Source organism: Gymnodraco acuticeps, unplaced genomic scaffold (assembly GCF_902827175.1).
Source record: "Gymnodraco acuticeps unplaced genomic scaffold, fGymAcu1.1, whole genome shotgun sequence".
NCBI lineage: Eukaryota > Metazoa > Chordata > Actinopteri > Perciformes > Bathydraconidae > Gymnodraco > Gymnodraco acuticeps.
The window spans coordinates 3307155-3326521 of NW_022991187.1; the positions used below are offsets into that span (position 1 = coordinate 3307155).

Sequence of the window (19367 nt, forward strand, 5' to 3'; positions counted from 1 at the left end):
CTTTTGTTTTGACCATAGAGGTTTTGACCCATGGATGTATTAAGTGTGGACCAAACTGCTGCACGTCATTTTATTTAGAAAATCCAAAGGAGGCGTGGCTAATTCTGTTTCACTTCCGTGTCAGCCAACTGCAGGAACAGAGGAAGTTTTCAACGTAAACAGTGGGTTCCCCAATATGTATTCACAATAGCAATAGTTTCGTGGCTAAAAGCTTGACAAAACAATTAAATAACCTTTGATATATTAAGGAAGGGTTAAAACTATGTTATATTCTATAGTACTACAGTTAAATAGTTTAGAGGCTATGACAAGCTTACAGCTGATGCTACATTTAGCTAGCCAACAATGCTAATATAAACTGTTCACACAGCTATTTCTACTTTGTCGGATACACCTGCTCAATGCTCTTTTATTAAGCCAAATAGTTAGCGTTAATTAACTCTTAACATGTATGTTTTAAGTTCATATACCTATGCCTTGTATGTTTGGGATGTGACCATTTTTGTTTTTGATATGTCCCTCTTTGCTTCGTTTAGATATTGACAAGATGTCTAGTAAAGAAGTGAAAGCAGCACTAAAAAGTGCGAGAGACGCCATAAAAAACAAAGAATTCAAAGAGGCTCTAAAGCACTGCAAGGTAAAGTATCTGAGATACACACTACTGATACAATGAAGTATAATGAGCTGTTGTTGTTGATATTAACCTGTTCCAAGGAGTGATAACACAGATAGTCTTGAGGCAATGTATCTCTCACAGAGATGTTATATAAATGACTTCTATTTCTCTTATTTAGGCTGTTTTGAAACTTGAGAAGAGCAATTATAATGCCTGGGTGTTCATCGGCTTGGCAGCTAGTGAACTCGATCAACCAGATCAGTCACAGACCGCTTATAAGAAAGCTGTGGAGCTGGAGCCTGAGCAGCTGCTGGCATGGCAGGTAAGGGTGGAACATGTAGTGTTTACAGCTATAGGCTTAACAAATCCAATACAACACGTTGCTTCTCTCACATTGAGTTCAATTCATTTACTTAAAATGTAAACCCTTTATTAAATGAAGTAATTTCCCTCGATATGTCACTTTTTTTCTTTTCTTTTCTTTTTTTTATTGTATTTGATGCTCCCCAGGTGCAGTAATTATGAACTATGTTTTTTAGGGCTTGGCAAATCTTTATGTGAAGACGGATCAGTGGGACTTCCAAGTGGAGCTACCTAACGTCTATCAGAAGCTTGTTGAGCTGTATGCAAGGTAACACCTCTTAAGGATGGTTGTGATTTAGCTGGTGTTTGCTTGTAGCCTCATTCTGAGTTCTTAACTAAATGTTTTAGTTTTGACTAGTCCAACATATTTGATTTGTGATGTTATTGATTTGAAATATCCTCTCCATTCACAGCTCTGACAAAAATAAATGTTACGAGACCATCAGTAAGCTGTCCGATATCTATCAGTCTGACAAAGAATATGCAAAGGTATTTTATATTAAAACACATTCAATGGATGGAACGATGGATTATCCTTCTTCTTTTTTTTTAAATGTTCGTAGATTTGAATGAATATGTATGTTTGAATATAGTTGGCAAAGGTTAAGCTGCAGCTCATTCAAGTGAAGGAGGAAGAGGGAGTGGACAAGAAAGAGTTACTGCAGCTATGGCAACAGCTGACCAAACTCCTCTCAGACTGCCTCAATGGGGAAGAGCAGGACAATGAAATTCAACAACATGTGAGATATTTCCCCAAATATTATGTTTCTTTTTGTGTATAAACACTTTGCAACACATAAGAGCCCACCGCTGTAATCTATTACGGACTGACGTAAAAACCACATGTCTCTAACCTATCTGAACTGTTTTGTTTGTGCTTTTCAGATAATCACTGCATTTGAAAAGGCCATGGTTCTCATGGATCCTGTCCCAGGAGAGGAACACAAGAAGATGTCAGCTGACTATGTCAAATGTCTTTCTAAAGTAATCCACCTCATCAAGTCAGAACCACTGAAAATGAAGGATGTTTTTCACGTCCAGTGTTTCCCCTAGGTTTACTGCTTTGGGGGGGTGCTGCCTGAGCGGGGGGGGGGGGGGGGGTGCTGCCTGAGCGGGGGGTGGCATTGGGATATATCTTTTTTAAATCCTCTGGAGCAGAGAGGAGCTGTGGATTATTGTTATTGATTAATGCATCAGTGTTTCTTAGGGTCAAAAACACTAAACTCACAATTTAAAATGAAAGCGTTTAGTTTATTTAATAAAAGAGCACATGTTCAATGTGAAAAGTGACAGTAGTTATAGATTATTTGCAATTTGGTGCTATATATATATTTAAAAAAAAAAAATGGAATAAAAAATATATATATATATATTACAATTTTTTTTTTTGTTAAACTACTTGAATTTCAGGGGGGGGCGCGGGGCTCTGTTGGCAGGCGCAGTAGGTAGGGGAAACACTGACGTCTATCAAAATGTGTCTTTGCAGTTATGTTTTAATGAGCTGCTCATCGTGAATCTTCCCCTCCTGTAGCTGCCACAGGAAGAACCCAAAATGAAAGAGGCATGTGAGTCCATGCTCTCGCTCTACCCAAACCAAAGCTATCCTCTTGAGGTGCTTTGTTCTCATTACCTCAAAACAGGTAACATACTGTTGTCTTGCTTACACAAATCAGTCATCCCAGAATGCCCTGAGGCTGTGACACTCAGTCCTGCTCTTTCTGTTGTTATATTTGAATGTGAAGGTGTTCAGGATGAGGGTGCAGTCAGCTGTTTCTCCCGGCTCCTGGATGTGGCCCCTAACAGTGGAATAGGTCATCTGGGTCTGGGCACCAAGGCACTGCAAGAAGGGAGGTTTAAAGATGCCATCAGGGACCTTTCACAAGGTGAGTGAACAAATCATGTATTTCTTATTGTAAGAGGCATCTGGACAGTTGTTACTGAGACATGCACTCTGTTACAGGGGGTCCGCGGGGTCTTCAAAAGTATTAAAAGTTGATCAATCAATTTAGCGAATATGAAGGCTATTAAACGGCATTTTCCAAGGTATTACATTTTGTAGCTTGTTTTCAATAAGTATATAAATTGTCCAAAGAGGTTGTATTCTACAGTCTGCCTGAATGTAATCATTGCGTAGGTGTGTAGTGTGATTCTGTGTCCTTTTATTTATGGCATCCCGTTGGGTTTGACGTCATCTGAACAGGACATCGCACGCTCACTGCTTGATAGCGCGCGAAGCTCCGTTTACGCCGGTTGTTAAACAACATCGTTACGGGGAAATGCAAGTCTGCGTCCAAATGGTTGGAAGATAAGGAGGAAGGACAATCAATACTGTATATAGTCAATGTGAGGTAAAGTGTGTGGCGATGTATGGAAAGGGTCTTAAAAAAGGTCTTAAAAGGTATTACATCTGACTTGAGGATTCGTGCATACACCCTGGTTTATGTCATTTAAAGTGTTTGTACACCTTATGTGTTTCTTCTGTTTCATTAGGGTTAAAGAAAATGAGCTCCAGCACAGGATGGTGCAGTCTGGCCGAGGCGCAGTTTAAAATGCAGAGATACTCAGACAGTGCTATGTCATGCACCCAAGGTATGTTATGTCTGCTTTGCAATACTATGATTTACCCAGATGTAATCACTGATCCAGCTAATCAAAGAAATACTATAACAACTGTAAAAAGAATATATACAATTTCTTTAAATAAAAAAGGATGTTAGCCTCAATCTTTAAGAGTTAGATACTGAACTTTGCTGTGTGTCTGCTTCTGTTAGGACTGACGCTGTGTGTTTCTGGAGACAAAGAGCTGAGGGTCAAACTGCTGAAGCTGAAGCTAGAGAATCTGGTCAGGAGTGGAGGGGAGGGGGCTGCAGACCAGGCTTTAGAGACATTCTCACAGGTGATGTGGTTAACTTTATTCATGTAACCAGCCTGTTGTATGTACGATACTTTGAATGTAATCATTGCAGCAGTTAAAACGGTTATATTTATTATTATTTGTGTTGGTGAAGCTGTTTTGAGGTTGTAACATAAGTCATACTATATATATATGTGTAGTGCTACTTAATGTCAGCATACAAATACTGTTTTTGTTGTTTTTAGATCCCTGATGCTGAAAAAGACCCTGTTCTCGTAGCGCTTAGAGGACATGCTTACCTTTATAAGGGACAAGTTGACGAAGCACTCAAGGTACAAAACTCTTTCTGAACTCTTGACTCATTGGATTTATGGTACCATAGGAAAAAAACGCTGCTACTGTAAAAATATGTGTTAATTTGGCAATTAACATAAATGAACACTGTAACTGCTTGTTGTCCTTTCTTTCAATTTAAGGAAAGGAAAAAGGTATCTATGGTTTCAGACACATTGATACAAATGAAACTATAATGTCTGTCGTAGGTGTCCTCAGAGCTGGTGGCCTCTCACCCTAACCTGACCCAGGCGCTGGTTCTGAGAGGACAGGCACATTTGGCGCAGGGCAAGCTTCAGCTGGCAGAGGAGAGGTGAGAACGAATTGTTTAAATCTGAGTTTTAAATCTGTGGCATTCCACTTTCTTGAAGCTAAGTGAAATCAAACAAGTGCAGTTTTCTTCTCCTTGGTGAAGTTGTCTCTATTGCTCTTCTGTTGTTTAGTTTCCTAAAGGCAGCGAGCCAGAGCCCAGACTGTGGGGAGTATTATTTCTTGCTGGGACGACTCTACTGGGACATGGGAGAAGAGACCCGTAAAGACCGGAGCAAAACACACACACACTTGCTCAAGGTTTGGACAATTATTATTAAAAAGTTGTAATTTTCTGCTGGCGAGGGGAAGCCTATTTCACTATAGTCTAGTCTACGGATGATTACACGTTTAAGGACTTAACTTGTGCACAAATAAACTTGTCAGAAGCAGGCCTGTACAATTAATCAAAAATGTTATCCAAATTGCGATGTGGACTAGTGCAACGTCCAAATCCCAGTAAGCACACTATCTAGTAGAGACATAATATGTGAAAATGTAATTCTGAATAAAGTGTGTTAGTGCTACAAATGGTATTCTACAGATTTCATAAAAAATCATGTTTGGAACAGATCCTTTAAAAAAGTATTATATATATTTATCAATGATAATGAGAATAATGTTTTTTTTTTTTTTAAATGATCAATCCATCTTATATTATAGGTCATATCACAATTGCAGAATCAGTCAAAATTAGTTTTTTTTTCCAAATCTTGCAGTCCCAGTCAGAATGAAATTGCAGTGCTGGATGCCATCTCATTTTGAAAGCTTATATTCCTCATTTCAGGCTGCAAAGTTAGACCCAAACCTCGGTTGTGTTTTCCGCTACCTCGGACATTACTACCGGGAGGTGGCAAAGGATCCCGCGCGGGCCCGAGGCTGCTATAAGAAAGCCTTCGAGATGGACAAGGATGATGCCGAGTCTGGAGCCGCCTCAGTGGACCTCAGTATGGAGCAGGACGACATGGTGAGGGGGATTTGTTGCAGGACAGACACATGTATGGGGTTAGGAAATATGCTATAGCGTTTCTTAACAGCCTATGCTCATTCCCCTATCCTCCCTTTCTGTTCTCCCCTTCCTCTTCAATTAAAATCCTTTAGGACACTGCCTTAGCCATCCTTCAGTCCGTGATCGAGAAAGCCACTCCAGGCTCGGCTAAATGGGCGTGGATGAGACGAGGGCTTTACCACCTGAAGGTCGGAGAGTATCAAAAAGCTGTATCTGAGTAAGAGTTTCAAATCCTGGAGTGTAAAATATGTCTTTATTTTTTCCTACATTATGATATATATATGATCATCATTGAGCATTGTATTCATGTTTCCAGCCTGCAGGCAGCTCTGAGAGCCGACCCTGAGGACTGGGTGTGTTGGGAGTGTTTAGGTGAAGCCTATTTGAACCGCCGCAGCTTCACAGCCGCTCTGAAGGCCTTCGGTAAAGCTCACCAGCTCCAACCCGCCTCCATCTACAGCGTCTACCAGGCCGCTGCTATCAAACAGACACTCGGCAAGTTCAGAGAGGCGGTCGCAGAGTACCTGCAGATCACAGCGCAGCAGGACTATGTGCCTGCTCTTAAAGGTGGGTGTTTGGTTTGTTATGCATAGTCATATATCTGGATCAGGGCATTTAATCATATTTCAATTATCTGATATTCAGGTCTTGGGGAGTGCCAACTGTCTCTGGCTAAAATTGTGATGGAAGACTGTAGAGACGGGGGGGCCATTGATCTCATTCAGCAAGCCATACAGAACCTCTTCAGGTAATGAATAGACATTCGTTATATGACTCCATTTTAAGATATAGTTAGACTTTATGTGTGATTTATTACATTGCAAGATAGATAGATAGATAGATAGATAGACAGGTAGATAGATAGATAGATAGGTAGACAGGTAGACGGATAGGTAGGTAGATAGATAGATAGATAGATAGATAGATAGATAGATAGATAGATAGATAGATAGATAGGTAGATAGATAGATAGATAGGTAGACAGGTAGACGGATAGGTAGATAGATAGATAGGTAGGTAGATAGATAGATAGATAGATAGATAGATAGATAGATAGATAGGTAGGTAGATAGATAGATAGATAGGTAGACAGGTAGACGGATAGGTAGATAGGTAGACAGGTAGACGGATAGGTAGATAGATAGGTAGGTAGATAGATAGATAGATAGATAGATAGATAGGTAGGTAGATAGATAGATAGATAGATAGATAGATAGGTAGGTAGACAGGTAGACGGATAGGTAGATAGATAGGTAGGTAGATAGATAGATAGATAGATAGATAGGTAGATAGGTAGACAGGTAGACGGATAGGTAGGTAGATAGGTAGATAGGTAGATTGGTAGATTAGTACTTTATTGATCCCAATTTGGGAAATGTTTGCGTGGCAGCAGCATAAAAGACAAGGCAATTTACATAAGAGAAATGAAAACACTATAAATAAACAATCCAAAATATTTCTGAAATAGAAATAAAATAGCATTTAAAAGGTTACAAATTATACATGTGGAAAATATACATGTGGAAATACAAATGTCCAGTAACAAAATATAATGCAGGATATTATATATACATTATTTGTGCAATAAACTGATTGTTCAATATTAAATTGAATATAAATGTAAAATGTACAGTGGGAGTTTAAGTCCTATCAAACAGACTCTTTGTCTGATTTGATTGACCTATCACTTTGCGTTTCAGAGCTGTGGAGCTGCGTCCAGACCTGTCCTGTCTGTGGAAGCTGCTGGGAGATGCTTGCACCGCAGTCAGCACCGTGTCGCCAAACAGAGCTCAGGTTTTAATGCCAGGCCCACTCGCTGGTTTAGACCCCAACACCCAGAGCCACACACTGAACCAGGCCCAGACACTCAAAGTTGGTGAGAGGTAAGACCACAAATAGGCATTGACGTCTTCCAAGCTGCCTTTACCATCTCTCCTCCATCAAAGTATACATTTATGTGTACAGTCTGCCCCTCTTGGCCAAGCATAGAACTGAACACTGAACTAAGTGTATTATCTTTGTCTGCAGGTGTTATGCCCGGGCTTTGAAGCTGATGTCTGAGGTTCCCAGCCTTTGGTATGACCTAGGACTGAACTATTATCACCAGTCCAGCCTGACCTGCCCCTCAGATGAAGACCAGAACTCCTCTTCTCTGCTCCTGGAGAAGGCCAAGCAGGTGATTCACACAGTCCGGAGGTTTTATATTTGTTTAATCCAAAAAGGAGGTCTTTTAAGATATTTTTCTGGTTTGTTTTCAGTGTTTAAAAAAGGCTATCATGATGGACAGTGGGAACCATAACTACTGGAATGCCCTGGGAGTGATTTCCATGAGCAAAGGTAATATATGCTGCCATGTTCATATGAAGAATAAAGGTGTGACATAACTGGTGGACAGATTGATTTATTCTGCTAACTAGATGTATTTATTCCGTGTGGGATAGTTGCTTACATGTTTTTCGAGGATAAAAAAACATATTTAAATGTGTTATGTTTGTTTATCGAGTAGTTTTACTGTCATTTCTCTTCCCTTGAATAAAGTAGGTGTATTGTCTTGATTCAAATAACTCATAAATCATCAATTAGTGAAACATTTTGGCTTAAAATATATTTAGCAGAAAGGTGGCCTCAATAAACTGTTTTTAATTTTCCATTAGGAAATACTCAAGTTATTACACTTAATCAAATATAATACATTTGTAAATATGAAATGGATCAGGATTGTATTCGGTGTAAATGCTATTTGAATTGCGCTTACGACATGACAGAAATAAATGATAAGGCTCTGCTAACACAGGCTGCTCTCACAACCAGACTTGATGCACTAATAAGACACAATCAAACTACTTCTTTTGTTCTTTTTACATGATTTCCAATATATGAATAGTTGATGCAGTAGTTAAAGGTAGGGTATGTAATTCACTTCAGAAACACTTATATTCCATGGAATGCTCTTAACATCCCGATAGCAATGAATATATTAAATGCTTTGACAATAAATACATAAAAAAATATCATCAGTGGATGCCGTAGCGCTGTAAAAAGCTCGACCAATCATCTGAGCCGGCCCGGCTAAAGTAACTGGATGGCCTACCTGCCTGTCAGCCTTCCATCTGGGCACAAACTTATCTCGTGCTCTCATTGGTCATGTGCTCGTTCGTGTGTGTTGGAGGAGGGGCTTTGTGAGGAAGTCTGAAGGAAGGGGCAGATTTTTTTCGGCTGCGTACTTTCAAATTCTAGCGCACATTCTAGGTTTCTCCATTCTTACCTACCTGAAGTCATAACTGTTAGTTAAGTCATGGGTCTGTGTTAGAACAAAGTGTCATAGTAACTTATGTAATCTTGTCTCTTTCTTTCTGTTTCGTCAGGTCTTGAGAACTTCGCTCTGGCTCAACACTGCTTCATCAAGTCCATTCAAGTTGAACCAAATGTATGTACTGAACATTCATTACGGTCATGATGGAAAAAGTATTCCCAGAAGATATTCTGATGTTCTTTATGTGACATTTTATGATTTTGTTACAGAATGTTGTTGCTTGGACCAACCTTGGCACCCTGTATTTAAAGAAAGACAATATAGAGGTATGTGGACAGTTTTCTTTTACATTCATTTCGTTTTTTGTATCATAGTTGGCGGAGGTTTTCTATGTTAAAGTCTGTTCTTGTTTTTCTTAGCTTGCTCACGAGGCCTTCAAGATTGCCCAGTCCCTGGAGCCGCTTTACGTCAACTGCTGGATCGGACAGGTACAGAGACATCCTTTCAACTTTAATGGATCATGTCGAGGAACTGAACACTTGGCATTAATTCTAACATTCAGATATGAATCATTTCATTCAGCAATGAAAGGTTTTCAAGTTCAGCAGAAGGAGAACTACTTTGTTCTTGGCTAAAATGTACTGTCATTTGATTCTATTAGTTAGCACTATAGCACTATATATGAAAGTGTAGAGTAAACGATTTCATTAGAATACAATATCAGTATGCTAATATGTATCTTACTCTAATGATTTTCTTTCTTGTCTCTGACTCTTTTTATCTGTCTAAATAGAAGTTGTTTCTCTTTGATCTCCTACCAGGCGCTGATAGCAGAGAGAGTGGAAAGCTTTGACACCATGGATCTCTTCAGACACACCACTGAACTCAGCACTCATGTGGGTGACCTTCTACGATCACTGGGGCTTCTTGATACCCCCTCATTCTCTGGCTAATAACAGTTACATATTTGCTCCAACTATCTGTCACTCTGCTAAGTTTACAGCAATAAGTATGTTGCTAATAATAGCAAATAACCAGGGGTGATACCAAAATGAAGCTCCATGTATTCCTTAAGTCTCTCTGCTTTTCCCCCTCTTAATCTACGTCCTTTTTTGGCAGATGGAGGGAGTGAAAGGTTATGCCTACTGGGTATGTTCCACCCTGCTGGACAAGAGCAACAGAGACTCGACACTGTACCGCTACAACATAGTCCAGATGAACGCCGTCTCTGCTGCTCAGGTGGCTCTCAGCAAGTACACAGGTACAGCATCTGATCCACAGAGCCCTCGGTTTCATTTGAGTCATGTTCTGGAAACAGATTGTGTTTAACATTACGTTCTTGAGTCCCTCCCAGAGAGGATCCAGTCCGACCCCGATGCCTTCATTATGCTCGGCTACCTGAATGAGCATCTGCAGCTGAAGAGGCAGGCCGTGCAGGCTTACAAAAGGTGTCTGAATTACACTCACAGACTCTAAAGTGCTCACTGAAGCAGGAGCGTACCAGGGAAGGACACACACTTCTTGTCAGGCACAGGAGTAGCTTCAGTTAAATAAACCCTAACCACACAGAAAAACGAGCCAATGAAAGGACTGCGTGCGTGCGTGCGTGCTAAAGGGGTACCAGTGGAGGACTGCGAGACAGAAGGTGGACACATGCTAAATTGTGATGGCTCCAACAGTAACCTTGTTTGTTTTGGTCCCTTGGGCTTCAGGGGTCTTTATTGTGTGTGTGTGTGTGTGTGTGTGTGTGTGTGTGTGTGTGTGTGTGTGTGTGTGTGTGTGTGTGTGTGTGTGTGTGTGTGTGTGTGTGTGTGTGTGTGTGTGTGTGTGTGTGTGTGTGTGTGTGTGTGTGTGTGTGTGTGTGTGTGTGTGTGTGTGTGTGTGTGTGTGTGTGTGTGTGTGTGTGTGTGTGTGTGTGTGTGTGTGTGTGTGTGTGTGTGTGTGTGTGTGTGTGTGTGTTCCATGAGGAAGCACAGGACATCATTCCTGCCTGAGGCCGTCAGACTCTTTAACGCAGCACTTCTTATGTGTCAATAATAGTTTATTCTTTTTATTTTATTTGATATTTTATGGCACATTCTTTCTTAATGTTATTCTTAATTGGAGCAACTGTCAGGAAACCCACTGTCCCCCAGGATAAATAAAGTATTTCTGATTCTGAAAATATCTGGTACCTCTATTTGATCTGTAAAAAACGATATGTATTCAGAACACCTTTCTAAATCCTAACTCTCTTTCCTCAGAGCTGTTGAACTTCTCCAGTCCATGTCCTCTGAAGAAGCGCTGGCCTTTGCTCTGGGCAGCTATGGCCGTGCATTGTGGTAACAACAGCTTAACCATGTGCTTGAACCATCTCTGGCAACACTTACAAAACACCGCAAACTCTATATGTTGCATGTCCCACTGTGTCCCTTGCAGCACCTCAGGGCAGTCGGAGGAGGCGGTGCGTGTTTATAGCTCCACCCCCCTGCAGGAGCTCAGTGATCTGGCTGGTCTGGCTCTGTCCTCCTGCAGGGCCGGACTCATCCCAGAGAGCATCAGCGGTGAGGACTGAACAATCAGAGAGGGTGTTTGTGTTTACCTGCCAGAGGGACTGTGACTTAATGGTTGTGTGTGTTCTGTAGCCTATGAACGTGCCTTGGCTGTGGCTTCCAGTGAGAAGGAGAAGGCGTACATCCTGACAGCTCTGGCGCTGCTTCAGCACCGGCTGGGGAACCTGGACTCAGCCAAGACTCTGCTGTTTAAATGGTGAGTCCACTGGGGTTTTGGATACTGATAGAGTGGTGCAGGAAAACATCCTAAAACCCAGAAATGAATTAGCATTTGACTATTTCCAGTTCCCTTGTCTCGATTTCAATGTTTTTTTGAACGTGTTCTTGGTTAGGTGTCTGAAATAGGTTCTCTGGTTCATGTTTTGTTCTGCAAAAGCATATACACTAGTAAACACCCCACACGCATTCTGCCCAAACAGCTCGATGCTAAAGGAGCCAATCCCGGAGTCTCTGCTGTGTTTATGTGCGCTGGGATTGGTCCAAAGTGATGCTACGCTGAGTGCTGCTGCACTGACGGAGCTGCTGAAGCAGGGCCCCGCCTCTGGGAGTGTGATCGAGCAGCGGTGTCTGCTCACCTGCGCCCTGCTCGCCCTGCAGGGGAACTACAGCGCCGTGCAACGAGAGGCTTCCAGAGCTGTGCACAGGTAATGCATGACAGATTTAAGATTTGGAGACACGTATGTTTGCTGCATGTACCGCTCGATGTACTGTCATTAGCTTTGGTCCCTTGTGGATAGAAAATGTCAAAGCTTTTGTAATTTACAGCAATCCTGGAAACCCGTCTCTGTGGGCCCTGCTGTCCAGACTGGTTCCACAATACTACCCAAGGAAGGCAAATGTAAGGAACATTGTATATACATGTATTTGAACAACCTGATCCACTCTTGCTCCAGGACAATTCAAGTGATGTTATTTTCCTCTGTGTATTCAAGGGTGGAGCGATGGCTGGTCATGTTGCCTGTCTCTCCAGTATGACCCTAGGAAAGGTAAAATATTGAGTCTTTTTTTGGTCTTTCTATAACTTGCGTAAGCGTAATTATTTTACATGGAAAACTGTTGATATGTCAACATGCAAAATACATTGTAATGGTACAAAACTGTCAATACTGACTTTGGTATCTTGCCAGTGGTTTGTAACGGAATCTGATCCTTTTTGTCCTGCAGAGAGCGTTGTTGTACAGTGGAGTGAACCAGCTGGCTAATGGGAAACACTCTGGAGAGGACAAACACAGGAATGCACTGAAGACTATGCAGAGAGCTGTGATGCTTTGTCCTGGTATAAACACACACACACACAGAAACACACACACACACACACAGAAACACACACACACAGAAACACACACACACACACACATGAAACTACCTCGAAAACAACCACACAACATGTCATGGGAGGATGATAGTCAGTAATAGGAAATACATTTGTAATTATTTCAATATTGAGTTGAATTCTAGTGAGATGTGTTGTATGGCACACCGCTTTAAGAACCTTCATCTACACAAGACTCTAATGTATACAGGAAATCATGTTTTGCAGCAGTCTGGGACGATTAGCTTGTTTTTTTGTTATCCCTTTGCAATGAATGTTTCGCCACCTTACACCTACCTGGTAAGAATACTGTGAAACGCCCCCGGTGATCTCATCCTCCGCTCTTCTCCTTTATTTCAGATGATCCAGCCACGTGGGCGGGATTAATGGCTGCCTGTCACACAGAAAACACTTCCTGTTACCTTTCAGGTTCTGCTCCTTGCAGACGAGGACTAGAGCAAACCCTCATGTCAGTGGTTTCAGAGAAAGGTGTGTGCTTAGTGTATTTTATGGAATGTATTTGTTTTGTATGTGTTTCAGAGAATAAGTGACTTGTTACTGTTTCCCAGTGCATAATGTGGAGGAGATCGAGCGCCCTCTTGCACAGACTCTGGAAGGCTGGGTGCTACAACAGGCAGTGACTGGTCTCATGCTGGGAGGACAGCTGGAGCAGGCAGAAGCCCTCTGCACACAGGTGACATATAAACACCCTTTCACACACAACCTCAATATTTCCCTTACAATTACTACAATTGTTAAAGAATAAGACTTTTTCCTGAAAGAAATATGTCAAAAATGAAGTAATACAAGTGACTTTTGTGGCTTTTTCAATCAATCAATCAATCAATCAATGTTTATTTATATAGCCCAATATCACAAATGTTACATTTGTCTCAGTGGTCTTCACAGTGTGTACAGAATATCAGTATGGCAATACGACACCCTCTGTCCTTAGACCCTCACATCGTACGTAAGGAAACACTTCAGAAGAAAACCCACAGTTTAAAGGGAAAAATGCTCTGCCTTCTTTGTCCCAGGTGCTGAGTGTTTCTCCAGCGCACCCGGCAGTGATGCTGTCCCTCAGACAGGTGCAGTGTCAGCGTCTCCTTTTGGCCGGTGGTGGTACTGTCCTGCCAGACTCCGTGCTGGAGCAACTAAACAACACAGTGATGATGAACCCCACAAACCTTGGGGGCTGGCATGTAGGTAGACACACATCAGACCAGTCTTTGTATCGCAGTGACTTAATAATAGCTTTGGCGTGTGGCGCAGTGGACTAGTGCGTTGTTGTTGGGATCAGTGGGGGTCACAGGTTCAAACCCCACTGCAGTCAGCATGTCGTTGTGTCCCTGGGACACTTCACCCCAAATTGCTCCTGTGGGGATTGCCCACAGTACTGAGTGTGTAAGTCGCTTTGGAGAAAAGCGTCTAACAAATAAAATATAATGTGATGTTATACTCCTTTATTGCAAGCACCAGTTGTTTATAACACTATGACACTGTTCACACAGACTTGCTCTACTGAACTCTATAAAGAGGCTTTAACATATTCTCAGTCTGCGATGATGGGTGTTGAGTTCAGCGAAATAATTATGTATTTTTCTCTTCATCACAAAAGCCGTTTTCTATTGCTTCTGCTCCGACCTAAGAAGACCACATCTGTCATATGACTCACTTAAAATGGATGCTACCAGCCAGGGGGAAGATGCAAAGACACTCGGCTATTTCTCTTTAAAGCCATGCATACATTGGCAGATGTAGCCCTGACCAATAATGTAACAAATAATATAATGTAATGCTCGGCAATTATGTGTTCTGTAAGTCCTTAAATATACTGGTAAAAACCTTTTTTGGTTTCAATTTCAAGTAAGAGGCGGAGGATTGTTTTTCAGTGATTATCATATGTAAACTCTTCTGATCTTTTCAATATTTTCTCTTACCTTCCTCTTCCTTCCTCTACCTCTTCTATTTCCTCCCGCTTGTCCCTCATTCTCACCTCTACTCCCACTCATCCTTGATTTCCAAACCCCTCCCCTGCTCTCCGTGTCTCAGTGGCTGGCCGAGGTGTATCGTAGCCAGGGTCTGCTCCTCCAGGCGGTCATGGCCTACAGGCAGAGTCTGCAGATCTCCTCACAGCTCGGCCTGCACAGCAGCCAGATTTCCACTCTGCTGCGACTAGCCCTGCTGGCCCTGGGACCCTCGATGGTGAGTCCCTAATGTGTTACATCCATCTAGATCCAAAAGATTTCAGATTCAAGTACAGCTATTACAGAACAACTATCTGAGATCTTTTTCCTGCCATACTATGGCCATGAATAAGAGCATTTTAGAAATGTATGTGTTATGCAAACGGTTAAGATTAGTACTGATGAAGGTCTTTTGCCTCAGGAGTAATGTTCAAGCAATAAGGAATAGTATTATTTTACAATACTGACCCTAAGACTTGCATAATACTATTCACACACCTGTCTAGAGGAAGCTCCTTTTGACATCCCTGTCAATGTCAGAAACAAAGTAGAGGAGAACGATGGGTACAAATCCTGCAGAAAGTAAAGGATGAGCAGGAAAAATGCATTTGTCATTTATATGAAAGGGACGGGGCTTTCCACTCTACTTCTCACAGGACAACAAAGTGAAATGCAATTATTGTTTATCTGACATTTTGCTTACTGTTAACGTAATACTGAGTACAGTCACGGCTCCACGCATTGTTCTTAACCAGCTGATGACCTTTCAGGCGGGTGTCCCAGGAAACGACTGGACCAACATGATCGTGGAAGCCACCACTGAAGTGTTGAAGCTGGGCTCCTCCTCTGTGGCCCTCCTGTTCCAGGCCCTGCTCCATTTTGTGACCAAGATGGCTGCTCGGTCAGTGTTTCTCACTGTGTTTTATTATCCTCTGTTGCATGTGCGTGGGTGCTTCTGCGTCAATATGCAAATGTGTTGAACCCATTGGCTGGTAGGTGAAGTATATCAGCTAAAGTAAATAAAAGGGATTCCTGAAGCTTCAGATGTATGACTCCCATCTGTCTATTCAAGTGGTTGGTACTTTTAAAACAGCCATCATCTAATTCTATATATCTTAAGAGAAAATTAGCATGTGTTATTTACTAGACCCTCCAGAAAAACGCGATTCTGCGATCGCTCAATTTACCGCAAAATGGCACAGATTTTTAAAAGGCCGCATATTTATCAAAACGCAGCATAATCCCCGCATTTTTCCACACAAAGTTGAGCTCGTCTTGACGTGAAGTAGTGATGATGATGACGCGACGTCATCAGCTCGCGCATCACAGAAGGTAAACAACACCGTAGAGTGAACGTGTGGAACTCACACGAGAGAGAAAACACCAAGATGAAAAAATCTAATCCATCTCATTTACCGACGAACATTTCTGCTAAAGAGCGGGCAAAGCAGTACCCCGATGTCTTGCACGAAAGTGAGGGGAAACTATTCTGCACCCCGTGCAACTGTGTGTTGGAGCATAAGAGAACATCGACGGTGACGACCCACTTTGATTCATTCAAACATTCGAACATGCTTTCTGCTTCTGCGGACAAGAAAGCCAAACAACTCACGTTCACCGAGGCATCGACCTCCAAAACCCTTTCGAGGGCTACAAGAAACGAGGTGAGAAGCCTACAAGATTGAAGCTGGTCAGATAACGAAAGTAAATGAAAACAGAATGAGGCGGAGAAGTGTGTGTGTGTGTGTGGTGTGTGTGTGTGTGTGTGTGTGTGTGTGTGTGTGTGTGTGTGTGTGTGTGTGTGTGTGTGTGTGTGTGTGTGTGTGTGTGTGTGTGTGTGTGTGTGTGTGTGTGTGTGTGTGTGTGTGTGTGTGTGTGTGTGTGTGTGTGTGGTGTGTGTGTGTGTGTGTGTGTGTGTGTGTGTGTGTGTGTGTGTGTGTGTGTGTGTGTGTGTGTGTGTGTGTGTGTGTGTGTGTGTGTGTGTGTGTGTGTGTGTGTGTGTGTGTGTGTGTGTGTGTGTGTGTGTGTGTGTTTAAAATAGCCCAATTGCTTTTACCTTAGATAAACATTGAATGTGTTTAATTGAATAGGAACGTTAGTGGCAGGTTGTGTGTGAGAGAGAATAAATAAGACAGCCCAATATTTAAAAAAAAAATCTATTCTTTTTCGCAACTTCACCGCATAAAATCACATAAAAACCCCGCATGTTTAATCGCATAATCAAGGATTTTAGCCCGCGTTTTTCTGGAGGGTCTAATTTACATCAACAAAAGCAGCACAATTAGGCATTTTTACCACATTTCTTGCTCATTTCATTCACATATTCTACTCCTAAATGTATCCAGACTATTGTAGTGAACAAGTATTAAGCTCATGTTTTACCTTTGTCCGTTTTACCTTTGTCTCCTGCAGGGAAACCAGGCGTTTGTTGGAGAGGCTGGTGTACTCTCAGGACGTCCCAGTGACGGTGGTGCAGGTGGCCAGCTGGTACCTCCTCAGACACTTGCATAGCAAAAACGACCAGGAGCTAATGGATGTGAGCACAGAGCTGTTTTATACCTGGATGTATATTAATTTGAAGTGCCTATTTCCAACTGTGACTTATTTGGAAAGAATGTGTGAAGCTGAAACTAATCTAAAATGTTTAATGGCCTCTTCATTTCCCCCCAACTTTCTCTTTTCTTTTCCAGGCCCTTTTCCAATATGCCAAAATCAACAGAGATCAGAGACTGCTCGACTTTCATTCACTGCTTTCCTCTTCGTCTGCTTGAGTTGTGCAATTCTGCAACGCGTCACTAAGAAATCATGTAGCTCAGCAAGGTTAATTTACAGGCTGAAATAATCCAAATGTAGCTTTATCTTCTGGGTCTCTTCAATAAATATGAAATCATATCAAACTCAAAATGTTGTGTCAGATATAACAATGTTTATTGTCTTTACATGGTTCTTTGGTTTAACATTATAAAGTATTCAGGATATCAAATCAGCAAAAATCATGATCTTTATCGCATATTACTTCAAAATGAAATTCACTGATGTCCATGTTCAGATTGAAATAAAGGCATCTTGCTTGAACTAAACGATTGTCTCATCTTGATTGCATATAATTGTTATGCTTACCGATTTTTCAAGAATACATTTCAAAATAGATCATAAAAGTGAACTTCAGTATGAACACAAACAGTACTTTGAAGATAACATGCAGAGATCCCTAGACATGTGCTGCCATTGCTACTGTAGCAAGTTACAGATGTTCATTTGAGGAAGTGAAAAAGGTTTGAACATGGGGGAAGGAAAGTAGAAACTTTGACTCATGTTTGAAAAGTATGGTCACACCCTGAGCTTTGAATTTTACTCTTAGTTTTTCTTAATATGGTTTTCTCTCCACCACATTACAAGGCCATGTTGGACGTGGATCTACTTGTTTCACTCTCAGTTGCTAGCTGAACAGACATGCTTGGTCATGAGCATGCAGATGTTTTGCCCACAGCCCCAACACGGTTGCTTGTTGTGTGGAGAGCCCTGCTGGGTCTTTCTCTTACAAAGTGAACACGCATCCGGAGCACCATCATCTCCTGCGCTGGGATTTGTTAGACTATCAGCCACTAGCTTCTGAAGCTCTGCCAGCACGGTGTTTGGAGCCTTTGCGATGCCTACCACCTTCACTCTTTGGGGGTCGAACACACAGTCCTCCTCTAGGCCACTGGGCACTGCTTTCATGCCACAGTTCGGAGGCACCCAAGCGGTATCGTAGCCCTGCGTGTTCCAGGTGTACTGCATGGGATGGTTATCTGTGTCAATGCGCTTGACACGACCCAAACGCGCACGTAACTCAAGGACCACTTTGTCTGAAGAGTTGTTATGTAAAGGATAACGTTCCGCCTTTTTCTGATCTCGACTGACATACACGCCCTTGCCCAACATGCCAACTGATGACTGCTGAAAGCCATTGGTAATGATGAGCCGAGCGATGGCGACGCTGGTGCCATGGTACATTTTGTAGATGCCTTTGTCTTTGGGCTGCTGAGAAGCCCCCAGCTCCAAACGAGGAGATGTATCATCGTAGGCCACCTCCCAGCCAAAGAATGGCAGCGACATCTTTATTTAACAAGGGATGCTCTTCAAGACCAAAAGCTCTGTGAGAATAAAAGCAAAAATGGCATGTTGTCACACTTATGACAGATTTGGTGTGACTTTTCAAGACCTATGTTTTAAAATGTATTTGATATAGCTTAGATTCCTACGTTTCCACATTCAAAGGCTTTAATGTCATATGCACAATAGCTCAAGTGTACTTTTGGCAATTACTGTCTCAGGCCCCTCCAGCAATGCAACTAATAAATAAACTTAAGATTATGGTCTTCCATTATTGTTAATATCAGCTGCTAAACGTTGTTCGTGTAGGTTATTGATACCACATCGTCTCATAATTAGATGAGCATGTTTCGGTACTTCAAGTTAAAATCCCAGAAAAATTAAACATTTTTCAGTGACCATATCTAGATGTACAACAATAGGGTGCCGTTTTAGCTAGTTACGAGTTAGCCTTTAAAGGTATGTAGGCTATATGCTAATAGTAAGATGTTCTGTTGCGTTACAAAGTAGTAAACGACGGACTTTAACTGACATGCTGCTTGTTCTATTGAACTAATGAGCTATAATTCCTTTAAGGTGTATGAATTAACGTTTAAAAGTAAGGGAACAGCAAACCTTATCGTGGGTGAGTAGTCTTTAACCTGAATGAGATTTCACTTTCCGTTGTCTTTTCTTAGCGTTTCTACTTTCGATATGTAATGAAT

General features: G+C 41.8%; 2 protein-coding genes across 2 annotated transcripts; one reads left to right on the top strand and one right to left on the bottom strand.

Moving 5' to 3' along the window:
* The first annotated feature begins 101 nt into the window (after nucleotides 1-101).
* ttc37 (tetratricopeptide repeat domain 37) lies at nucleotides 102-17648 on the top strand. Its single transcript, XM_034238326.1, has 41 exons — nucleotides 102-161; nucleotides 537-637; nucleotides 795-938; nucleotides 1156-1247; nucleotides 1393-1468; nucleotides 1573-1719; nucleotides 1865-1963; nucleotides 2511-2619; nucleotides 2722-2862; nucleotides 3470-3568; nucleotides 3751-3875; nucleotides 4079-4165; nucleotides 4376-4479; nucleotides 4610-4736; nucleotides 5263-5442; nucleotides 5577-5701; nucleotides 5801-6051; nucleotides 6130-6232; nucleotides 7185-7367; nucleotides 7513-7660; nucleotides 7743-7821; nucleotides 8850-8911; nucleotides 9007-9063; nucleotides 9157-9225; nucleotides 9559-9633; nucleotides 9857-9998; nucleotides 10092-10185; nucleotides 10981-11058; nucleotides 11156-11280; nucleotides 11362-11485; nucleotides 11709-11933; nucleotides 12055-12127; nucleotides 12222-12275; nucleotides 12454-12565; nucleotides 12962-13090; nucleotides 13171-13295; nucleotides 13639-13803; nucleotides 14654-14806; nucleotides 15339-15469; nucleotides 16981-17104; nucleotides 17259-17648. Exons 2-41 carry the CDS (start codon nucleotides 548-550, stop codon nucleotides 17337-17339), a joined length of 4707 nt encoding a protein of 1568 aa, XP_034094217.1. The 5' UTR covers nucleotides 102-161; nucleotides 537-547; the 3' UTR covers nucleotides 17340-17648.
* LOC117561087 lies at nucleotides 17475-19356 on the bottom strand. Its single transcript, XM_034238328.1, has 2 exons — nucleotides 19279-19356; nucleotides 17475-18704 (listed from the first exon to the last, which is right to left on the bottom strand). Exon 2 carries the CDS (start codon nucleotides 18664-18666, stop codon nucleotides 18001-18003), a length of 666 nt encoding a protein of 221 aa, XP_034094219.1. The 5' UTR covers nucleotides 18667-18704; nucleotides 19279-19356; the 3' UTR covers nucleotides 17475-18000.
* Nucleotides 19357-19367: the final 11 nt, after the last annotated feature.